This window comes from Pavona decussata, unplaced genomic scaffold (genome assembly GCF_977016875.1).
Source record: "Pavona decussata unplaced genomic scaffold, jaPavDecu1.1 SCAFFOLD_154, whole genome shotgun sequence".
Taxonomy (NCBI): Eukaryota; Metazoa; Cnidaria; class Anthozoa; order Scleractinia; family Agariciidae; genus Pavona; species Pavona decussata.
The window spans coordinates 501,743-525,130 of NW_028145566.1; the positions used below are offsets into that span (position 1 = coordinate 501,743).

At 40.8% G+C, this 23,388-nt stretch overlaps 4 protein-coding genes and 1 pseudogene across 6 annotated transcripts in view; all 5 read left to right on the forward strand.

The window, feature by feature from the left end:
• The window catches only part of LOC146466044 (glycogenin-1-like), a 38,273-nt gene extending 26,340 nt beyond the window's left edge, over positions 1-11,933 (forward strand). Inside the window, exon 3 of the mRNA XM_085127841.1 lies at positions 11,739-11,933. The gene's annotated coding sequence lies outside the window, so the exon portion shown is untranslated. The remainder of the gene's footprint in view (positions 1-11,738) is intronic.
• On the forward strand, positions 613-14,385 carry LOC146466045 (ribitol 5-phosphate transferase FKRP-like). 2 transcript variants are annotated; one of them, XM_085127859.1, is made up of 2 exons: positions 613-753; positions 12,909-14,385. In XM_085127859.1, exon 2 carries the CDS (start codon positions 12,957-12,959, stop codon positions 13,674-13,676), a length of 720 nt encoding a protein of 239 aa, XP_084983985.1. In that variant the 5' UTR covers positions 613-753; positions 12,909-12,956; the 3' UTR covers positions 13,677-14,385. The 2 variants fall into 2 exon arrangements, with proteins under 2 accessions (XP_084983985.1, XP_084983986.1); XM_085127860.1 differs by lacking the exon at positions 613-753 and adding an exon at positions 5,338-5,455.
• LOC146466046 (glycogenin-1-like) lies at positions 625-11,933 on the forward strand. Of its 2 annotated transcripts, none has more exons than XM_085127838.1 (2): positions 625-753; positions 9,658-11,933. In XM_085127838.1, exon 2 carries the CDS (start codon positions 9,704-9,706, stop codon positions 10,871-10,873), a length of 1,170 nt encoding a protein of 389 aa, XP_084983964.1. In that variant the 5' UTR covers positions 625-753; positions 9,658-9,703; the 3' UTR covers positions 10,874-11,933. The 2 variants fall into 2 exon arrangements, with proteins under 2 accessions (XP_084983964.1, XP_084983965.1); XM_085127839.1 differs by lacking the exon at positions 625-753 and adding an exon at positions 5,322-5,455.
• The window catches only part of LOC146466047 (uncharacterized), a 451,139-nt pseudogene continuing 431,561 nt past the window's right edge, over positions 3,811-23,388 (forward strand).
• LOC146466048 (beta-1,4-N-acetylgalactosaminyltransferase 3-like) lies at positions 15,458-22,134 on the forward strand. Its single transcript, XM_085127830.1, has 3 exons — positions 15,458-16,713; positions 18,466-18,985; positions 20,386-22,134. Exons 1-3 carry the CDS (start codon positions 15,605-15,607, stop codon positions 20,722-20,724), a joined length of 1,968 nt encoding a protein of 655 aa, XP_084983956.1. The 5' UTR covers positions 15,458-15,604; the 3' UTR covers positions 20,725-22,134.

Here is a 23,388-nt window from a genome sequence, read left to right on the forward strand (position 1 = left end):
TAAGCGAAGACAAATTTTATTTCATCCATCTAGAGATCCAGAACAGTCTCATCTTTCACGTAAAAGAGAGCACTATTGACAGATCTGTCAACATCATACTCTTTGGGGAATTGTACACGAAGACGACGCGAGGATTTTCGCAGTAGGCAGTAATAATAATAATAATAATAATAATAATCTCTGAAATTTGCCGTACATGTCCCATTTTGAGTTATCTTGCATATGTTAAAAAAAGGTCATGATCCGAAACATTCCTCCAGGAATACCTTAATTTGCTGTAATGCTTGGTTCCCGGGGCTTGGTTTCCGGCGTCATGACGCTTTGTTCTTCATAAACGCAAAGCCTTTATCATGCTGTGACTGTCAATAGAAAAGAGGAAATACGGAGCTATTTTTAAAAAATATCATAAATTGTCAAAATTTTTTCGGCGGTGAGAAACAACAGAAACAACTGCCGGAAATCTGACGACGTTCGTAGTGTAAGCCCTACTCTTTTGTTAAAGTCGTCGAGACATCGATCTCTGAAATCACCGCGAGTCAGGAGTTACCCACATTGGGGTTAGTAGTTTGTGATTGCCTTTGTGCCAGATTTGGTTTTTTTGTTTGCAATATTTGGAGAGAGAAAGCTGAGAAAGGGCCCAATCTGAGCTCGACGGACTGTGAGTGATCCTTGGAAATTGCTGTAAACAGTAGTTAGCCTGAAGCGAGTGAAGGCGAGAAAGCTACCAGCCAGAAATATCTGGACAACGGAAAGGTGGGCAAAAATGTTCTCTTTTTTTACTTCGTTTTTCGCCAAAGCTCTTTTTAGCGAAATTTGGCCTCCCTCTATACACTGAAGCTATAGGAACACCGTTTATACTTGGTCAATTTCAGAGCAAACCGACTTATTGCCATTGAGTAATGTAAAGAGGTGTTGACAGGCAAAACACGGTTCATAAGCTCGTGATAACGTGGAATCGAACGTGACCTCAGAGTTTTGCTCTAACGAGTATATCCCCCAAGGATTTTCCTTTTCTGTATGAGATAAGGGGAGGCTCTTTGTATATTTCTCTTAGCAAAGGTTGGTTCTGAATAAAATGCCATTTGCTCATTAAGATGTTTTTGAGATTAGGCGGCGCCGGGCATAATATGGGGTTGAGAGGCCTGTGCGACTCTCATGTGCGTGTTTAGTCTAAGGGCCTCTTCATATGATCCCGGTTGACCGGGCTAGCCCGCTTACCGAGATCTCGCCTCATTCCTATTTCTTTTGTAAAAAATTTGATGTGTTCATATGAGAAGGCGGGCCAGCCTCTCGGTTTCAGCGACCGAGATCTCGGGAGTCTGGGACGAAAATTTTCTCATATGAACACGGTATCCCGGTTACCGGGATGAAGTCTATAAACAAACATTCGCGTCTTAGAACGGATATATTTGATTATTACGGCTCATTTCTGAGATGTTCTAGTTCAAAATAATTCCTTTTCGTAGTAGAGATAAAGATATAATACTTTTGAGGTTTGTAGAATCGATAAAAATGAAAAATTCTTGCCGGGCTTGTTCGGTAAATGTCACGCTCGATTGACCGCGTCACCACTTTTCATCTCGGTAACCGGGATAAAATTTCCCATATGAACGTTCTGCAAAATTCATCCCGCTTACCGAGCCATCCCGGTAACCGGGATCATATGAAGAGGCCCTAAATAAGAGTTCTGCCCTCACGGGTATGTCTTTCAGAGAACACCCTTTTCTCTATGAAAAGAGCGGTGCTCCCTGTAAATTTTCTCTTAGCGCTGGATTTTCTTCTTATTAAATGCCATCTATGATTTGGAGGATTTGCGCGATAGACACTGAACAAAGCCATGTGTTTTTAAACACATGGCTTAAAAATGTCGCATGTGCTGTAATTGATCTCAAAGGTCATTTTGACCTCTTGTTGTTACGTTTCTGTTTAGCGACTGTCGTTCTTATGCCGTTTGTGACATTTAGTTTAGGCTTGGTATGGCTCATTTCAGTTCGTCTGGTGACAGTATAGCCTCTCTTTTTATCGTTGTAAGGATAGGATTTGAACCGTGTAATAACTATACATTTGCAGCTTTTGTCAGATTGCCGGGCCCGGCTATTTGCGTTTGTTGCAAGATACTGTGCTTCTTATCACGGTTATTTGTCCCTTGATCCGTTCTTAAAGTGCGCTAAATTGAGGGCTAAAGGCCGTGTGTGTTTTGTTGTCGCTCCGCTAAGCTCTGTAAGAGGGTCTGGATGGGGTTTAGTGTTAAGTGTTATTTGGCGTTTTTTTTAAATGTTTAGTGTTGAAATTTGTAAAAAAGTTAACTGTTAAGTGTTAAAAGGTGTTAGAACAGTGATTTCACGCATTAAAGATGTGGTTCATCTTGGCAAGAGTATGAAATGCAACTGGGCCAACTGGTTCATAGATCTTGAGTGCGCGAAGAGTGGTCTAGTTCTAATTCGAACACGCCGCGATTCTGCTGGCCCTGATGTGCGTAAGAAGTTACGAAATCTGCTGACCCTGGATTGCGTAAGGAATAAAGATCGGATGGCTGTAGAACCGATCGTGCGCCTTACTAGAACCTAGGTACTAGAAGTACTGAGAGGAATAACTTTGGTCGTGCACAGAATAGTTCCAAAAAAGTATCGCTTTTGAAAAACCAATCAGAGTGTGGTATGCAAAAGACCCATTGCAGTTGAAAGTGGGCCTCAAGGAAAAGTGCTCGTGTTAGACTATGACTCGTCTCGTGGAATTACGTTTGCATCAACCAGTTGATGTACACGTACGGAAAGAAACATTCAAAGATGCAAGGGACCTTTGCTTTACTAACGGTATAGTTTTCGTTTCTGAGCTAGGATCTGGGGCAATTCGTGTTACCGACTTGGAAGGCAAAGTACGTTTAAAGCCGAAGGGCCTGAAATCGCGAGCAGAGCTACTTTCACGGCTGGGTCGTTTTAGCTTGCCACAGGAGGGCACAGTGCCAATTCTTCGGAAGCGACTTCCGACACATTAACAAGCCTTAGCTGCACAAGTTAAGAACCCAGAAATCGTCCAGCTTAACACGCCTTTAGTAAAACTAACGTCAATTTGTGTGGCGAGTACGGGCATCCTTTTGTGTGTGGATGACGAGCACCAAAGGATTATTCAATAGGCCTTATCACGGTTTTCGACGCCATTTTGACGAGTAGGCAAACAGGCTCGAAATAACAGTGTTTGTATGGATATCCCATGTCAAATAATTTTCATAAAACATCGCTTCTGAAAAATTCATGAATTGGATTTACTTTTGGCACTAGGAAAAGGATTATAAGAAAAAATTTGGAGGGATGCAGCTGTGCCGGAAAGCGTCCAGTTGTGTTTTGAACTTTCCATACATTTCCCTGTATTTTTTTTCCCGCGAGCTATTTTTAGAGCAGTTCACGGCTGGTTCGCTAACAGACAAATGTATGGAAAGTTCAAAACACCACCGGACGCTTTCTGGCACAGCTACATCCCTCCAATTTTTTTCTTATAATCCTTTTCCTATTGCCAAAAGTTTCCAATTCAGGAATTTTTCAGAAGCGATGTTTTATGAAAATTATTTGACATCGGATTTCCATAAAACATTGTTATTTCGAGGCTGTTTGCCTACTCGTTAAAATGGCGTCGAAAACCGTGATAAGGCCTATTGGAACTACACTACAATGGAGTTGCCGTCGTTGATACTAACATGCGAGAAATAGATTATCCCGATGGCCTTTCAAGTATTGAATCTCTTTGTGTGTGGAGACGGTCAGCATACTTAACTGCATCTGGTAAAGCAGGTGGGTTATACGCCTGTGACTCGCAAATTCAAACGTCAAACAGCTCCTGCGGAATTCGTCCGATTCATGCAGTGAAATCAAGAGGCTGTGTCATTATGGCAACGTCATTGTCTTCACTGACATCGTAGATAGGAAGGTTAAGACCTTTGATCCCAGAAGCACAACTGTTAAAACATTGATGGGCACTGGAAAAGAAGGAACTAATGATGGAAGTGGTGAAACCTGCACCTTTGTGCAAGTCCACGGAATATGCTGTTGCAGAATACTATCTTTGTGTCGGACGTAGGTGCTCGAATGGTTAAAATAGTTTCGCCTCTTACTGGCACAGTGTCCTTCCTTGAAACCCTTGGAAAACTTTACGACAGTTTTGGAATTGGTGCTCAAACCGTAGACGCGGTATCACTATCCCTTCAAGATGCTGTGAACAATGTTTCATGAGTGAATGAATATATTAAAAGCACAGTTGCTTCGGTTAAACACCACTACAACACGAAAGAAGCAGCAGCAACAAATGGTCCCGAAGGAACTGTATCAAAGAAAACACAGGTCTCGTTGGAACTCCTCGAACAAGGTATGGCACGACTGCAAAATAACTTGAAGAGCATAAATGAGGATTATCTTGGTGACGTTGACTTCCATACGTTACTGACCACTATACTGAAAACCTTCAAGCAGTGTCCCACTTCAAAAACGATACTCTCAAAGCTTTACAGTATGCTCGAGACTTTGGCACAATTGCAAAAGAATCATTAAAAAGAACGACAAAGTGGAGCGCCAAATACTTTACACATGAATAAATGGTTTTATTCAGTTTCAACATCTAGTATGGAGTTGGCCGATGTTGAAGTGATGAAGCCCCCAACAGCTGCAAGGATAGATCCTCCAATTGAAGTAGCGATGAAGGAGTTGGTGGACAAATACCGTCCTGTGAGGCAGAGAACAATGCGGAGTGAAACCACAAAATACAAAGCCGGAGCTCTCCCACCAGCAGTGTATTACATTCAACCTCCTCATTACAAAGTAATGTTCCACGATGACGCAACTGTTGAAGGTCGAGAAGGAATGGAACAAATTATACCGCAAGTCACAGATGACGATGGGGACTCGCACGTACCCAGCATCACGTTTGTGGACGATAGCACGGTTGAAATAGTTTTAGCCTGCGTAGCAGTCGTTTCCGTTTCCTTCAAGCCAAGCGGGGTAAGCGCGCGAGGGCATTGGGCAAAAAGAAGCAAAAAAGTTTGCCCAATGCCCTCGCGCGCTTACCCCGCTTGGCTTGAAGGAAACGGAAACGACTGCTACGCAGGCTAAAATAGTTTGTGTTGGTGAAGTGCCAGATCAACAGGATGAATACGACACCGACTCAGGCAGCGATATGGATGATGACGATCACGACTCCTACCCCGACACAACAACACTCTCCAGGTCTGTTCGCGCCATTCGCGCTCATTTTCGCCTTGACTTGTAGAGTTTGCACGATCGGGCGTGCGCATATACATTACCTTGTGAATGACTCTGTGATCCGGAGTTAATTAAATGAAAACCCAAAAATAGCGCTACCTTGGACCCGGGAAGGCAAGGGGGTTCAGATTCAAAGGCTGGCTTGCTGCTGATACATGTGCTAAGAAACGAGAGGATTGGTTAGTGAGGACGCAACAGCCTATTTCCCGGTAGGTTAAAGGAGCATGATGATGATAAATTAAACAAATTTTTGAAATGAAAGATTGCAAAAGTGTAATAACGACAGTGGAAAATATTCATTCTCTTGCACAATGTACCCTTCTGCTGAGAAATAGTCTCCCATGATTTTCCATGATAGAAACATAAACAGTGAACAAACACAAAATTGTAATAAAAATGACAGTCTGTTTTCCATATCGAATGTCCACGTTTGACTTGATTAGTATCTTTCGCTTTTTTGAGCCATTTCCACTTACATTTGTATCAAATTTAGTGTTACAGTGAATTTTTTAGTGTTAGATGTTAAACAGCCTAAATTTTAACTGTTTGATGTTATAGAAGGAAAAATTTAAGTGTTTACTGTTTTCGAGGCATCCCCATCCAGACCCTCCTGTAACTGTGAGGTTTATGTTGCGGGAACTTAATATTTTCCTCCTATGTTTTGATTACTTGCTCTGGCCAGTCCTTCGGCCGTTAGTAAATTCTGTAGCATTTAAGGCAATGTTTAGGTCGTTTTCACTCACGGTTTTTCTTAAGCAAGACTGCAGTTTCGGAACTAAAGCGTTCCTCGTCAGTTGCTACTATGTTGAATTCTTTAAGTGCGGTAGAGGCTATGAGCATTCTGTGGCAGATGTTCTACATGCTGTTTAAATACTTGTGGTTAGGATCGAAAATTCTGGCTTGCTATTGGTTGTGAGATTGTGACCAATGGCAATAGCGTGGGAGAGGTTCTGATCCGAGTTGTGTTGTGTTTTCTATGCGGTCTGGAAACTTTGTTATTGGGTGTATTCTGAAAGAGTGTTCTTGGTGTAGTGAAACTAGCTTAGTTTTGTATATCTAAGAGTGAAAAGGGCGTTTTTTCTTCTCATGTGCGAGATATTTTCCATTTTTAACTCTCTTTATCACAAATGTACACTCTGTTGTTATACTTTCTTCACACGAGTTATGACGGAGCACTGTCCAAAAATATATCAAGCATGTAAAGAGGTGTTGACAGGCCAAACACGGCTCATAAGCTCGTGATAAAGTGGAACCGAACGTGTCCTCAGAGTTTTGCTCTAACAAGTATATCCCCCAAGGATTTTCCGTGATAACGTGCGAAAAAGAATTCTGCCTTTCACAACAACGTACCTCCCGGCGCTGCTTAATCTCAAAAACATCTTAATGAGCAAATGGCATTTAATTCAGAACCAACCTTTGCTAAGAGAAATATACAAAGAGCATCCCCTTATCTCATACAGAAAAGGAAAATCCTTGGGGGATATACCTGTTAGAGCAAAACTCTGAGGTCACTTTCGGTTCCACGTTATCACGAGCTTATGAGCCGTGTTTGGCCTGTCAACACCTCTTTACACACCACAAAACTGGCTTCCTGACCTGACATATTCAGAAGATTTAAATTGACCCATGCATCGATTCCTTGCTGTAAAGAATTCACTGGAACACTGCGTGTGTACCATAAATGTTCTGGCATGACGCCCCCAGCTTGTAAATTGCCTTCGTTTAGTTTTGTATGCCTCTTTAACATTTTAGTTCTAGGTACCGTAGTGACAATTATCGGACTCGAATTCACCTCTCACGATCTCATGCATGTATCATTTGAGTCGCTACAGCCTTACAGGACTTTGTTGTCAAACGCTTTTATTGAACAAAGCGACTGCATGAGATTTCACATTTCTGCTGGGTGTCGGTTTCAGCCTCTCCAAATTGAAACTTAATTTGAAAAATTGCAGCGTGTTTTTACTGCTTTTTGTTGAATTATGCTCTACTGACGTGATTCAATCCCTCCTAAAATTACTGCAAGAAAATGATGGGCAGCCTTATGTCATTGTTAAGAAGCGATGGCTGTCATTTTCCACTGATTTGTTTCACTTTCCTATGCCAAAATTCGTTTCAATAACTGTGAAATTTGTATTATTAGCGAAAAGTCGTCATGTAGAAAAAAGTTAACTTTCATGGGTGCATGATAAATGAGGCATTAAATTGCCTTACAATAATTCTGCAAAAACCGAAAAAAAAACAATGAACGGGTTTCGTTTTTAAATTTGTCGCTTCTTTGTACACTGTTGTTTCCGGGAATTTGTTACAGAGAACTGTCGTCGATGTACGTGTCCTTTGGAAACAGGGCGCTTATCCTGAGTGCAATTTGACGTTTGAAATCAGAACATCCATGAGAAATTCAGATGCGCTGGGGAAGTTTGTGCGCAGACTTCTCCGAAACGATCTATTTATTATTCTGCAAACGAAAAAAAAATGTATGTGACAAGCCCGAGTGTATTTGCCAAAGAAAGAACGAAAAGTAATATGTAATATGTAAGATGTAATATGTCTGTAATATGTCTGCAGCGCTGCTTATTAAAAACATTGGCAAGATTTCCGCACGGCCCCATACATTAATTATGTATACATTTTGCGACTCAAACTCTATTCATGCTCGTTCTTTCTGGGTTAGTATGACAATGATGCATGTATAATTAATGTATGGGGCTGTGCGGAAATCCTTCCGCGAAGGCAAAATGCGTTCTTTTATTTCATTTCGCACCAAAACAGTTTGCGTGACGGAGCCAATTTGAGTACACTTCCCAACTCAGGGGAAGAGAATACTTGTTTCAACGTAAATAGGATAATGCCGCGCATAGACATTTCATATCAGTCTTCGTCTGCTCTATTTATATAATGAAGAGCATGCAAAGCTCAAGCTCAAGTGAACAAACAAGCGAATCACCTTTGATATAATTCTGCAATGAGTGTGAAGGATGAACAAGTACATTAAACCAACGAAACCCCGTGTCCACCAGGAATTTATTCCGAACACTCGCTGTACACTTCATAACCGAAGGACAGGCTGAGAGCGAGAGGTTCGCTAGGGAAAAAGAAGACAAGAAAACTTATAAATATATTGCAAAGAAATAACGTGAACTGGGAAAAAAAAGAAACGTACAAACAGAATTACTCTTACCGAATGTTTAGTACTGGCAAGCAAGAAAAACTTTGACAGCTTGAACTAAAAGAACCGTGACAACTAAATTTCTTGCGCTTGCATATATGTACTTGTACTAATTAGTCCCTTGTTGAGGAGGACTGTGACAAGTAACGTACTATATTGATCAGATTCTACCTCCAAGGCTTGTAAAACCCCGGATGTGAACCTCAGTTTTGTCATGGAGTTGCCTGATTCCTTTGACAACACTGACAGAGTTGACTACTGGCAAACTAAGCATTCGTCCATCAAATGTATATTTCCATACCTTTCTCCAGTAGCTCCCTAGCTGCATGTGTTGTAGTTTGTTGATGTCAAAGTCAGTCCTTTGTTCGCAACAGCAGCAGCTGGACCGTGTAAAAGAGACTTCAGATGGTTCATCTAATCGATGTCACTGAGCTTTCGAGTTTGAGTGAACGCCGCAGTCAAAACAATCGATGAACGCCTGCAATTCACTTGGTCTACCATTAAACCTTTTCATCTCATGCTTCGGTAACCTTGCACGAACTTCATTCTGTGAGTCTGAATTCACACCGTTCGGGTGAGCATTCCGGCGGTCGTTCTTCGTATTTGAAAAGGGTCTTGTCAAGTGAATATTTATTATTCCCCCACCTTTATCACACATTTGGGAAGACATAACGTGGTGACTCCGTTGACATTATCAGCCCCGTTCGCAATTTTGTGCATCACGTGGCAGTCTCCAAACTTATCAATGTGCACTTGAGAAATGGATGTTTATTTCGTGCCTCAACGGGCCACAGTTAATTACAGTTCGAGATCAGCGTCAAAAAATTTGGGATCATTTCGGGATCGGGAAGATTTCGGGGTCAATTTGGGGGATCAGGTTGGGGTTGCAATCATTTTAGGGGTAGTGATTATTTCGCCGGGCTGTACAGCACCTTAAATCTAAAATGACTGTTCAAAGTAGGAGTTGATTGTCGACAAAAATGCAACAAACACACCAGAAACTAAATAAAAAAAAATAGAATGAATAAAAAAAATCACTTTATTTAAGTGTCAAGGTGTATTGATTGTGGTGCCTTTAGATTAACTGGTTCATATAAAAAAATCCCGATGTTTAGTGATCGAAGCTACTTTAATACGAGAGGGCAAATACAATGAGCATGATTTATTACATTATAATACAAGATAAGGAGTGTCGAGTTTACTGTCATTTCACTGAAAGAATATTCTCCATTACATTTTTTATAGAAATCTACCAGAGAGATACTTGTTCCGTCAGTTACTAACCGCCATAATGGAAAAATATGAACAAAAGAAAGAAAAAGGAGCACGTCGAACAGTTTGCATCTTGACTCTAATTCCAATCACAGTTGTCTTGGTTTCCGTTGTTGCATGGAGGCCCCTGTTGCCTTCACGTGTCATTAGATACACAAAGTTGATTATTTCAGAAGTTATAAATAAAAATCAGAGATATTTGGACAACGAACTACAGTTTGCTGCCAAAGAATGGAGATTGTTCGAGATAGAAAGTCGTTTTGGTCAAGACTGGTGCAAAGAAAAAGTTGGTCCGCGAAGCGATGTAGCATGGCTCACAGTCGCGGTAAACGATGATTTTATCCCTGCTGTTCTGGTTCTTGGTCACTCAATTCGCACATTCTCTTGCCACAACAACATGATTGTGTTTATTTCGGAGGAGGTTAGTGAGAATGCGGTAAAGGCTCTTCAAAGTGTTGGCTGGGAGACGCGTTCAGTCGAAGAAATGGATTGTAACTGGCTGGATGTCAAAATGGGCGGAGATCGCAACAGTGGTTTTCTTGGGAGACCGCGTGGACACAGAATAAGAGGAACACACACCCGATTCCACGCGTGGAACTACACAGAATTTTCCAAAATCATTTATGTTGATGCTGATCTCATGTTGATGACCAACATTGATGAACTTTTCGACCTTCGAGACGACTTTGCTGCTGTGCCTTGCGCTAGACCAGGTGTGCTTGATATCTGTTTTAACGCAGGACTGATGGTGTTTAAACCAGATTCCAATGATTACAAGGAAATCCTGAAACTCTGGCAGGAAATCACAGAAATAGACACTTGCCCAGACGACCAAGAATTGCTTTCCAGGTATTTTATTGAATACGGAAACTGGAAAGCACTACCTTATGCATACAACGTCAGACGACATATCTTTAGACCCATGAAATCGTACCATTTTGCCTGCTGTGAACCAAAGCCATGGTCTGCAGAATGTCGGCCGAGTAGAAATGAAGCGCTAGACTTCAACGGACCACTTCTGATTCGTGAGGATATGGTGCTAGTTTTCTGGAAGTATCTCTATGAACTGTTAAATAAGTACAAGCTAGAGGGTTGGTGGAGATCTACAACGCTATTCAGGCCAGCACAGGAGTTTGGAAATTTACCGTATGCTGAATGCCGTAAGCAAGTACAAAGGCTGGAATTCTAGGTTATGTCTGGTTCAGGATTAACAATTGACTAGAACAGAACATGCACTCGGGCCGGTGACGTGGGCCCGGTTGTTCAAACTGAGCATGATTAAATTAAACTAGGGTTAAACTGATAATTATGAGCTTTCAGTTAAATTACGAATAGCTAAAGATATTTGCCTTTCAGGTTGAGCGAACACGCATCAGTCACGTTGTTATCGTTTTCCAGGCCCTAGCTATAGCGTGGACTGTGGAAAGTGCGGTGAAAACGATTGTCTGGAGTCAAACCATTTTTTTGTGCTTTGTCGAAAATATAAACACGCAAGAGTTACTAGAAAAAGCGTGCGCAACAGAGTGGACGAGGTCTAACTTCCTGACACTGTTGCTGATCAGTTATTCGTAATCCGTGGTCTAAATTGTAAAGACACAAATGTGATAAGTTTAATTGTCAATTTCTATTTGATTCAAATATTGTATGTTTGTCGAAGGACTACTGGAACGGCGGAGTGTTTCTGTCGAGAGACTATCGGCTAATAGTTACCACCAAGAAAATTTAATGTTCTTAAAACAAAGATTAGCCCACGAATAAGATCACATTTCCAAGTACCAACTATCAGACCGCTAGTCCCTCGTCAGAAACACTGTCCTTTTTTATTTTTCACCACTAAATTATTCCTCATAGAAGTCCCTGCGACTGGCGTTTCGAATTTACAGCTCACCAATTTTTAAAAGGCTAAAAATGCAATGAAAGCAGCTTTTTGTCAGTATATTGAAAGAATAAACGGGATTTTTTTTTGCGGACGCGTTACTAAAAGGCGTTTTCGCTGGCTAATAAACACCTTCACTTCACGAGATGAATTTAAACCAGTTAGGCTCGAAGAAGAGTGAGTGAGCTAATAGAAAGCTAGAATTAGCCCAAGGAGTGAAGCTTTGAAGGGGGAGGTTATATTTTAGTTTTAAGAACATGAAACGTCCAAGAAAATACCGGCGATTACCAGACATACGAACTTTTATTGTTAATAACCATACAAACAGATATAAATTAAAGATACAAGGAATAAATACACTGAAAGCAACCAATTTAATGCGAGTTGTCGTTGATTTTTGGGTCGCGCACAAGAGCTATCCATCCGGATATTTTCACTATTTATAACAATCAAAATCGAATTAAAAAAGTTTAACTAAATGAACAATACGAGCTCGAGATTTTATCGCGCGTCAGTGCATGAAGGCACAAGCCGAATAAGCTATTATGTATAGATAATGTGACAGCAAGAAACCTAATTGTTTTAGTATAAAAAAGCCAGCGAGAGCAGACGCATGTTCCGGCTTTTGTGTGGCCCCAAAGCCGGGTTTGGTTTTGGAACCGTTTTGGTTTCAAATCCAATATATATTTTAGAGGTCAGGTCTCATAAAGGTACCAGCAGTAGCCCGTTGGCACCAAAAAATTACATATTTTGGTCTGAATTAGCACCTGGTTTTGAAGAACCAAGCCCCACACTCCCACCAAAAATTCTAACGAGTACGCCCCGTTCTTCTCCCACTGCGCTACCAAACTGGCCGACACGCGGAAAGTTTTGAGACAGCTCAAGCTCAAATTTTAAAGGATAGTCACAAGTGTTTTTCAATCTAATTCAATCGAACATTGACCATTGAAATACTTAACTGAGGGAGCCCATTCCTTATAAGCCCAGTGGCTTCCCTTGGGCTTCCTCGCCATTAGTCTTCATATGATTAGTTTTTTCTTGCTTTTGTACAACTTATGGCAAAACAATAAACTGAACTGAAGTGAACTGGACCAAGTTTTGGAAATCGAACCTAATCGAACGTTCGATTAATGAAATTTTGTTGTGAATGATCGATTGTGTTCGAGTACGGGCCACCGATGACCAATAGACCTTTTCACGGTTCCGCCACGAAACGTTTGTTCATCGATTAGTCATCGAATACCCATTGATCATTGCCAATAATCAATTAATACAATAGAATCTTTTTTGTGTGTGTGTGTGTTTTCTTGTATGCAGACTGACAAACTTAATCTCATTTTTTCAACAGCTTCTCTGCACAGTCGTTCTTAACCCGCCCGAAAAAATTCAAAACAACATGGGACTGGCCTTCTCTATTCGCCGCAGATTCTTCAGATTTCTTTACCGGAACAAACTGCGATTCATCCTATTTACGATCGTGTTACTCCTGTATATCAAAGTAAACATGAAACACTATGGTCTTTACACCGGAAATCACCCGTTTTTTGCCGCTCAGCCCTGTGAGTACCTGGACGAGAAACAAAGAGATCAACTAATAAACATGACTTCTACTGTCCACAAAATCCTGGACGGCTTTGGTATAGAGCACTGGCTTATGTATGGGTCAGTATTTGGTGCGTTCCGTAATAAGGGACCATTGCCTTGGGATAACGATGTTGATATAGGATTTCAAGGATCAGGAACGTTTGCCTCGATGACTTTCGACGAGTTTATAAAACCCTTTGCAGCGAAGGGGCTCAAAGTTTATTACAAACGCTGGATAACAAGTAATGTGATGAAAGTTTACAGCGAGGATCTACCTCATATAAAAGTGGATTTATTCGCTTTTTACGATTATAATGGATGGATGAAGCGCGCTGGCTTAGAAACGTGGATTTTCGCGTTGAATTACAACCTCCACGACACGTTTCCTGCAGTGTTGGTGAAAACCCCCCTTCCAGATGTTCTTTTTGGTGGTATTACGATGCCGGCTCCTCGAGAGGGAATTGAAATTCAAAGGTATCTTTATCCAGATGATTGGTGGATGGAGGTAAAACCGGTCACTTGTGGGCAATGAACGCAACATAACTCTGACCCGCCCATGAAAGAACTTTCGGTTACACGGCCGAAATCGTTTGTTTCAACTGTCTCGCACACCGACTGGGAACGAGGTTGTTAGTAGGCGGCTCCTTCTCAGATGGCCGGGCTTGTCCTCTGAACCAAATGTTCATTTTATCCAGCGCATAGAAAGTGAAACAACAGAGGAAGAATTAAACATTTGAGAGCCGGGAAACTGAGTGGCTTTTTGGTGCAGTTTCCCAGCCACAGCTATGAGAGCGGATTTCAATTGTGTTGAAAAACTAAAACCAAAGTAATCTCTCTGGCCAATCATAGCAGATGTGAACAGCACAATCAGCCAATCAGAACTCGAAGCAAAATACATGTAACCTGCGTCAAGCGCGGGAAAACGGGTGCGACCAAGCACGATTAGTTTTGGTTTGGCTTCCCATTGGTTGAGAAAATGGCGCGAATTTTGCCAACCAATCATAGAGTCTAGTAAAGCAAAACAAAAGCAAACGCGAAATTACTTTCGACACTCAATTGAAAACCGCTCTATCAGAGTTATTAAAACCGCCCATCAGTGGTTATGAAAACAAAATTTGTATTTTGTAAACGCATTAAAACTTTGGTGGGAAGAACTAAACATGAAAATCAATAAAATTACGCTGAAATTGCACTGAGAATTCAAGAATACAAAAGGTCAATAAAAAGTACATTAAAAACTAGGCTTGTCACAAGTCGACTTCTTTGAGCGACGAAGTCGCCATAGCGAGCGACGGTGGGAACCAAAACCAACATAACGTAAAGAGTAAAGAGAGAAAATAATATCGGAAAGGGCGTTTAGAAAGTCTAATTAAAAAATATGCCTATAAAATGAAAAACTCAAAAAAGACTCAACTGAAGACTGTCGTAGACAGAAAGATATTTATATTCCATAAAATATTCTTTAGCTATTGATTCTATCTTAAGGAAAGCAGCAAATGAAACAAACAAAACTTTTTCGAACAAGATATCTTAGGGAGACAGGCCCTCGATAACAAAAGTGCGCTACGTTTGTTTTGTCGATTACCAATCAGCTGCCAATGGTATCGTACGAAACTAAAGGCTTTTAGCGTGACTAACATGTCTTGAAGACTGGATCATTTTTGTTTACATAATACGCCTGTATCTACTATATCAAACAAGTTATTTTTGGGAAACCTGAGACCTTGATCGACAAATTCGGTCGCCATTGGTACTGCGAAACAAGCCTTCTAGCGTGACTAGAAAAGTCAAGAGCTGGGAATTTTTATCCGTAGGTGAAACAAGTACCTGAAAACATATTTTCCCCACGGAGACAGTCTGTTTCATTTCGCTTTGCGAAATACCATATACCTTTAGAAGGGGATGACAAAACCCCTTCAGAAATGTAACACTTATTCCGGCGCAACACGTTTTTAGACATTGTACACTCACTCTGCAAATTTCGATAACACAGAAATGGAAAACAATTTAAAACATTTCCAGCCATTTTTGTCATCAGTAAAGTTTAAGAACGGATCGGAGAGCCCAAAAGAAATTCACCTTCTGTGTTTTTCTTCTACCGGAAGCTTGTTAGGCTAGATTATCATCTGCCGTTCGGGAATGAACTACTAACAGAATCACGCGATCTTCAGATTTATATTTAGAAATACAACGCAATGGTCTCTTTTCGGATTTAGCTTAAAGCAAAGCAGAAATCAACTTACACAAACCTCTTCAAGGGGTCTTAGGCCCAAAGGGTCTTAGCTTTGATGACACCCGTTGAGAATTTCTAAGTTTTCGAGGGCTCTTTGGTCCACCCGCGCTTACAGTTATTAATAATTAAAATTATTAATAACTCGGAAGGTGACCTTTAGTGTAAAAATAGTTAAAACTATTTTGTTACCTTGCGTTACCTGTGGACAAAGACGAAGGTTTGAAGGTATGATTGTGCTTCGAGAGCAGTCGCCTTTCGTGGCTCTTTTGAGGCTGCCATGGCGAAGACGGAAAAAGAAATTGGTCGTTATTTTTACAGTAGTCGCGACCACATTTTATGCTTTGCGGAAATTTCCTGATTTCCGAATCAAAAACCATGGTGTTGATCACGAGTCTTCAGAATCTTATATGCACGAGAAATCTGTACTTGTCAACACGGCGACTGAGAACTATTTGAATGTAGCCACTTGGGAGGAAATCTGCGGTCATGAAATGCGAACGCTGAAAGAATTTCCTGTGTTTCCTCATGGACCATCGACACGCTTACGAACACAAAAACTACGTCTTAATTTTACTCCAGAATTTGAAGATTTTGGACTTCGAATCTTTGGCTTTCTTTCTCCGACCGAAGCTGGAAATTACAGTTTTTATCTGGCTTCGAGCGGAACTTCGGAGCTCTGGATAAGTTCGGATTCCAACCCACAGAACAGCAAATTGATTGCTAATACAACTGCTGGGCTAAGCTGGAAGTATATTATAAAGGATCTTTATAACCTCCCTTTGTTTGCTGGAGAGCGTTACTATTTGGAGGTGCTAATAAAATACGGAAGTTACCGAGGGCACGGCCATCACGTCCATGTTACCTGGACGTCATCGTCTTGGAAACAACACGAACCGAAGGAAATTCCTTCAAATGTGTTTATCCCGTTTGAAAATGACTCGATCGATTTTAATAGCTTTCGAACACTTGATCGTGTCATGAAAGTTCTGCTTCCTATTCACGTAAAACAACACGATCCCAGCTTTGTAAATAAAGAAGTACAACGTCGCGCGGAGATGTACCTTCTTCCTTTCATCGGTGAAAGAGATTCGCAAAACCTATTCCCTCCATGCGGCTACAATCCGTCATATCTTGTCAAAGGACCTTTAGAGAGATACGCGGGTATTTCGGAGATGCACTATACTTCTATTTACCCTGATGACCATGGAGACATTGTTGAGCCCAAACCGGAAGGTGTGGGAGATTTCTTGTCTTTTGGTAACGACCCATTGGATGAAAAAACAGCAAAGGCAATAGTTCGTCAAGTCTGGGAACAGATTCAAAGAAAGAATCCTGGGTAAGGGCCAGTCTCAAACTTGGTGATTTCTGCCATTGTTGTGCTTCCATGGCTTCCAGTAGAATGGGACAGAGAGGAGGGGTGGGGAGAGGGAGGAAATAAGGTGGAAACAATAATTGAAGGGGGCAGGAACAAAATGTAATTTGTGAAACATGGTGGGAAGTAAGAGATATGAGCAAAAAGTTACCAAACATTTTGCAGCAAGTAGCAACAGGAGAAAGAGAGGGTGGTCTGAACATTCCACCCCCTTTTTATGTTCCTTCTCCCCCAGTTCCCACCCCTTTACTGCCAGTTCCTGCCCCCTTCTCTTCTAGTTCCCTTCCACTGATCTCCCAGTTCCCACCCCTTCCATTCTAGTTTCACCCCCTTTCCCCCCAGTTCCTGCAGCCCTTCTATGATTCCTCCCAGTTCACACCCCCTCTTTCCCAGTTCCCATCCCTCTCCATCTTCTTTTCTTTCCGTTCCTTCCCCTCCTAAGTCCCAACCCTTTCTATCCTAGTTTCACCCCCTTCTCCCCCAGTTCATACCCTCTTCACTCCCAGGTCATACCCCCTCTTTCCCAGTTCCCATCCCCATCTCTATCAGTACCAGTCTTCTTTTCTCCTGGTTCCTCCCTTCCTCTCTCAGGTCCCAACCCTTTCTATCCTAGTTTCACCCCCGTGTCTTTCAGTTCAAACCCCCTTCACTCCCAGGTCGTACCCTCCTTTCCCAGTACCCATCACCCCATTCTATCCTAGTTCTCACCCTTCACTCCCAGTTCAGACCCCTTCTTTTCCAGTTTCCATCCCCTTCTCTCTCAGTACTCATTTCTTCTCTCCCAGTCCCACCACCTTCTCTCCAGGTTTCTCTCCCCCTGCTATCCTAGGTCCCACCCCCTTCTCTCCTAGTTCCCAATCTCTCTCTCAGCTGCTACATCCCTTCTCCCCCGCAATGCACACCCCCTCCTCTCCCAGTTTCCACCCCCTTCATTCCTAGTTCCCTCTCCCATTTCCCACCCCTTTCTCTCACAGTACCTGCTCCCTTCTCACTTGGTTCCTTTCTCTTTAACACCCTGCACCTCCAAGGGATTTCCAGATCCCTTCACTGCTCCATCCCTCGCATCTCTTACCAATTTACAGATTTGCTGGTAGACCCAGAATTCCTGATATCTCACATCTTCTTCGACCTCTGAGGAATTCTAAATGCAAGAATTTCAACCCTCATTCTAGGATTGTTGGGTGTGCCAACTGAGGAGAAAGTTCTGCAAGGCTGGGAATTATCACACCATAGTCAAACCATGGAAAGTCAAACTGTTGAATTTCAAGGTTTCTGGTCTTCTTTTTGTCATTTTTTAACCACAGAGGTAGGAAAAACTAAAGCCTGTTAAAATATTGGTAATTCATATTTTTTGTGCCGACGTTTCCAATGTGATAGATCCATGGCTTTGGCTGTGAGTTAAAAGCTCAAGTTGAACCTAGCTGCTGAAAACAGTAATGGAACTAAAATTGGGAAATCATCTCAAGGCAAACAGCATATTTCAGTGATACCCATTTGGTGAAAAAAGTTTGTAAAGCCCTCCTCTCTAAGTAGAGACCTTTGGAAGACAGGGTAAGCCCCCATCTCTATCTGTTTGGTTATTTAAAGGCAAATGAAAGACCATTACCATCTAAGATGCCTCTGTAAAGATACAAGGCAAAGCAGCGCCTGTAACTATGGAGAAATTCCAAAAAATAGTTCTTTTCTGAAATGAACCAATACTCTTGTACTATTCAGGAAGTATTCTATTCAACGAATCTTAAATGTGGAGGAAAACCATGATCAAGGTAAAGGAGACAGATATTTGGTGGAGCTGGAACTCCAAGAAATATCAAGCAGAAAGTCTGCAAGGTTCTCTGAATATGTATACAGGCCATGGGGTGCAGAAACCCTCTGTACCCCTGTGGGCGTGGCATGGAACAAGAGTGCTGTGATCAACATTATACTAACAACAGGAAATAACCAGGGACGCTGGATTCTCCATTTCCTTGACAACATGGCAAAAATTTACAGCAGAACTAAGGATTCCAATTTTAATGTGATTATTGCTGATTTTGATAGTAAAGACCTTGACATTGAAAATGCACTGAAGAAGGCTGCAATACCAAGTTATCAGTATGTTATCATCAAAGAAAAGTTCAAGAAGGTTGTGGGTTTGCAACAAGCTGCCGCTATGATTGCAGACCCTAATTCAATTGTTTTCATAATGGATCTTCATATTGACATTCCTTATCACCTCCTAGATGATGTCAGAAAGGTCAGTGTGTTAAATAACCAGATGCGTAATGCTTTCTTTCCAAGAGGGTCTAGAATTCCCAGCGAAAATTACAGCAGGTCGCATGACCCATCTCATCTCATCATACCATGCCCGTCAGAATCCTTGACATCTCAATCCCCATTTGGCATTAGCCTATGTGGCAGGCATTGACAAGGGAGGGTAAGGGGATTTGCTAGTGAGAGACACCAGAGCAAAGCACAAGAGAGCTGGGGTACCTGACCACAATGATGTTATCTTGTTTGTGCCAGTCATCCACCCCCTCCTCCTGAAGGGGGGGGGGGCACTCCCACATAAAAGAGACACTTTGACAATTTGTTATAGCAATAAAGACTATTCCTTCAAATGAGATAGAAGGAGCCACACCTGATAGCCCCTTAGGCTTTTGGGAGTTCAATGGTCTAGGATTAATGGGCATTTACAAGAGTGACTAGGACAATGTTGGAGGAATGAATGATGAAGAATGAAGAAGAGCTGGGTTACCTGACCACAGTGATGTTATGTTGTTTTTGCTAATGTCAGCCCCCCCTCCCCCCCATTCCCATATAAAAGAGACACTGACAATTTTTAATAGCAATAAAGACTATTCCTACAAATGAGGGAGAATTAAAATCAGTTGACTGACATTTACTTCCTCTCATATGTTTCAGCTCAATATACCCTAAAAGGTACCACCATACCTCTGATGGAATTCATTTTAGCCGATTCTAGCACCCTAAGGGGTACCAAAACAAATTTTTACCATTAAAAGGTAGAACCATCACCCCCATCAATTTTATATGGGAATACCCCTCCCCCGAATTACCATTTCTTCTTTCCCATGGTTTTTGCTTCATGTTTGGGCAAGTCTATTGCCACTTTCACTGCCTGCTGTGCATGGTGGTAACTCATCACAACAGCATTTTTCGTGAGGGGGTCAGAAATGTGATAAAAAAATAAATAAATAAATAAAAATTGTGTCATGAAATTTTGGAGGGTTGTCAGGGTGCATTCGATTGGCTGTATTCCAGAATAAGAATACATAGAATTATTACTATAAAACTGCTATAAGAGATTTTAATCCATCAGAACAAGTTGCTATCGAATACAAAATTAGTTGTGAATATTGTGTGCAAGCATATGTTTGCAGACACATGCAGCATCCTAAATTTTACCTCAAATGAGAAATTGAGAGGCTATTCCATTGTTTTATTAATCATTTGTAAAGTAAAAGTAGATACCAGCCACTGTTTGGGTTGGGCAGATCAGATTTATGTATCCAAAACAAATAGACTGTGGTGAATCCCTGCCAAACAGTGTTGTTTTAAACTCATTGGTGTTTAATTCACAATGTAATTAATACTGTCTTTCAACATTTTTATTTTCTTGTCATTTTTCTTTAGCACTGCATTCAACACAAGATGGCTTACAGCCCTCTCCTTATTCGCCTGGCTTGTGGGGCCACACCTGACAGCCCCTTAGGCTTTTGGGAATTCAATGGTCTAGGATTGATGGGCATTTACAAGAGTGACTGGGACAATGTTGGAGGAATGAATGTTGAGGAATTCAAGAGCAAATGGGGTGGAGAAGACTGGGAGTTCGCTGATCGCATTCTGGGTGCTGGGTTGGAAGTAGAAAGACTCAAGATGATGCATTTGTTTCATTACTTCCACTCAAGGAGAAGCATGTGGGCTAATACCAAAATGTCGCAAGCTAATATTACTAACAAATATTGGCATTAACTGTTTGTTTCCCTAACAAGTTATGACAAAACAATTGCAATCTCAAACCTTACAGTTGGGGTAAAGCATACCAGCCAACTCTCCCGGTTTTCCCGGGAGTCTCCTGGTCTCCCGGGTAGAGCACCAAATCTCCCGGGAAATACCTACCGCGGTCTTTGTGAGATATGTTTATAATATTGTTTATTTGTCGTCGGCTCCTCTCCCCCCCCCCCCCCCCCCTACTGAAGCCCTAAATGTAGGGTTGATGACACGGTTCTGCTGGGACCACGGAACGAATAGAACAGATTTCTAGACGTCTCCAGATTTTTGTACTCTGGGGGTTGACAGGTATGGTAAAGTAATAATGATAATCAAGGTTTTTCAATTAAGTGAACTCTTTAGTACCTGAGGACCATGGTTTGGCCCCAGTGCTAAAGAGAACAAACAGAAAAGCAAGCAATGAAGACATATATATATATATTAATTTATATTGCACAAATTTCAATAAAAATTTCTACTTTGTATAATTTCTTTATATATAAAATACAAAAATTATAATGATAGCAAAAAACAACAAGTGATTGAATTAAAATATTGATGATTACTATTATAACAAGGAATCCCCAGAGGATTTGAAAGTACCCATTGTACTCCTGCAAAATGGGGATGATGGAGGGAAATGTTTTGAGGGGTTTAAATTTAGAATTTGCAGTATTTCTAATAGAACACCTGATGGAATGGGTTATTTTGGCTGATAGTAGAATTATGTGATATAGTCAATGTATTATTGTTCCAATCATTAGAATTTGATAAGTTAACTAAGATCTTGTTGGTTTTGATATAAACTGACTCAGCTAGGTAGTGGTACCAACAAAATGACTTTTACGCCTAGCCAATCAGTGGGGCATTTGACCTTGTAATTGGCACACATAGTGAGAAATTTCATCTGACATTTCTGAACAAGTCAAATGCCTGCAATTAATAAGTTCTGAAAATTGTTTCATCTCTTCTTAGATGACTGCCAGCTTCATGATCCTTGACTCAACTTCCACAAATTATCATCATTTAAGGATTCAAACACCTCATTGTTTATCCTTATCATCATTTATTAATTATTTAAATCTTAACAAGGATTGCATCGAAAAGGACTACTAGACAGAGCAACCACATTAGACTACCGAGAGGTAAATTACTGTCAACAAAAAAGGCATTTTTCTATCATGGCGGCATGGCTTTTAATCAAAATTTTGTAGTTTTGTAGATTTTTAATAGTTTTATATTTCTATCATTTTGGTGTGTGTGATCTTTTCCGTATTTCTAGAATTTTTAACATTGTAATTAGGGCTTTGGTTGATAACAGTAATTTTGTTTTTATAATTACTGAAGGAATTACCCTGTTTCAAATAAAAGTATCTTCTTCTTCTTCTTATAGCTTGTGATGTGTTCTTGTCATTGCTTTCTAAATTGTTACTGTAAGTTACACTGTAAACATTCCTATTATTATTACTAGTTTTTTTCGCGAAGGTAAGTTAACAACAAAAAGGGGGGGGGGGGGGGGGGTTCTGTGCTCTTTAACAGTCAGCAGCTCAAGCCTTTGGTGTAGGCACATGGATCTTCACGGCTGTATGATAGACATCACAAAGTGTCCCCTACCCTAAATTCTAACTAAAACACAGATAATTCTGTTAAACATGATATGAGGGAAAATGACAGAAAGGTCTGTCTTATATAATTAAATAAAGTACCCATAATCAGGTTAGGTGCATTTCTGGACATAAGTGCTCTTTACAGGCATGTTGTAGCATTGTCCAGTGGCAGCTTTATTAGCCACCTATGGGGTTTTGTTGGAGTCTTCTTTTGCCCCCCTCCCCTCCCTCTTTCTGCTGTTAGTTAAGTACGACTTACTCCTAAATGTCCATATTAGCATACTATTTGAAATGCATTTTAAATTTTTTATCTTGTAGTTTTTACGTAATGTTAAAAAAAAACAAGCAGGAGTGTTCTATCGGGTTTAAAACCATGAGGTGCAGCCGATAAAACATGCGCTGCAAGTTTTTTGAACGCCTTCAAAAACATTCCTGGAAAAGCGTTTATCAATAGAGTTCATGACAATTATGCTTTTGGTAATAAGCATACGAGAAAAACACCACATACTTATGGAGTGTTTTATCAGCTGATAAAACACTGCATACTAATAAGGAGAAGGTTTATCGATATAAAGTCACTGCACATGATGTATTATCAACTTTTAATTTTGATAGGTCAATGTACTTATGAATTATTAATGGTTTTATGGAATTATTATTGGTTGCATTTAACACTCTCATTCTACTAGTTAGTAAGGGAAGTCTTAAAAATAAGTAATGGAAGTATCTACTTTGTTGACAGGTATTGTGATAGCTACAATTATGGACATTTTGAGATTGCTCACTGTGAAACGGTGGTGAAGCAAGTGATGTCCATTTTTTGAGAGTGAGTTTGAGTTTTAAATTCAGGTTAGGTTCGAGTTTGAGTTAATAAGAAATATCAATATATTATTTAACAGTAATTTAAAAGCATACTTTTTTGTATTTGGGATTAACAGAGATGCCATTAACCTGCAAAAATCAGAAATCTGGAGATTTTTTCCTCGCATGCCACCTCTCCTACCCCCATCATCAAACCAAACGGACCTACCCCCCTCCC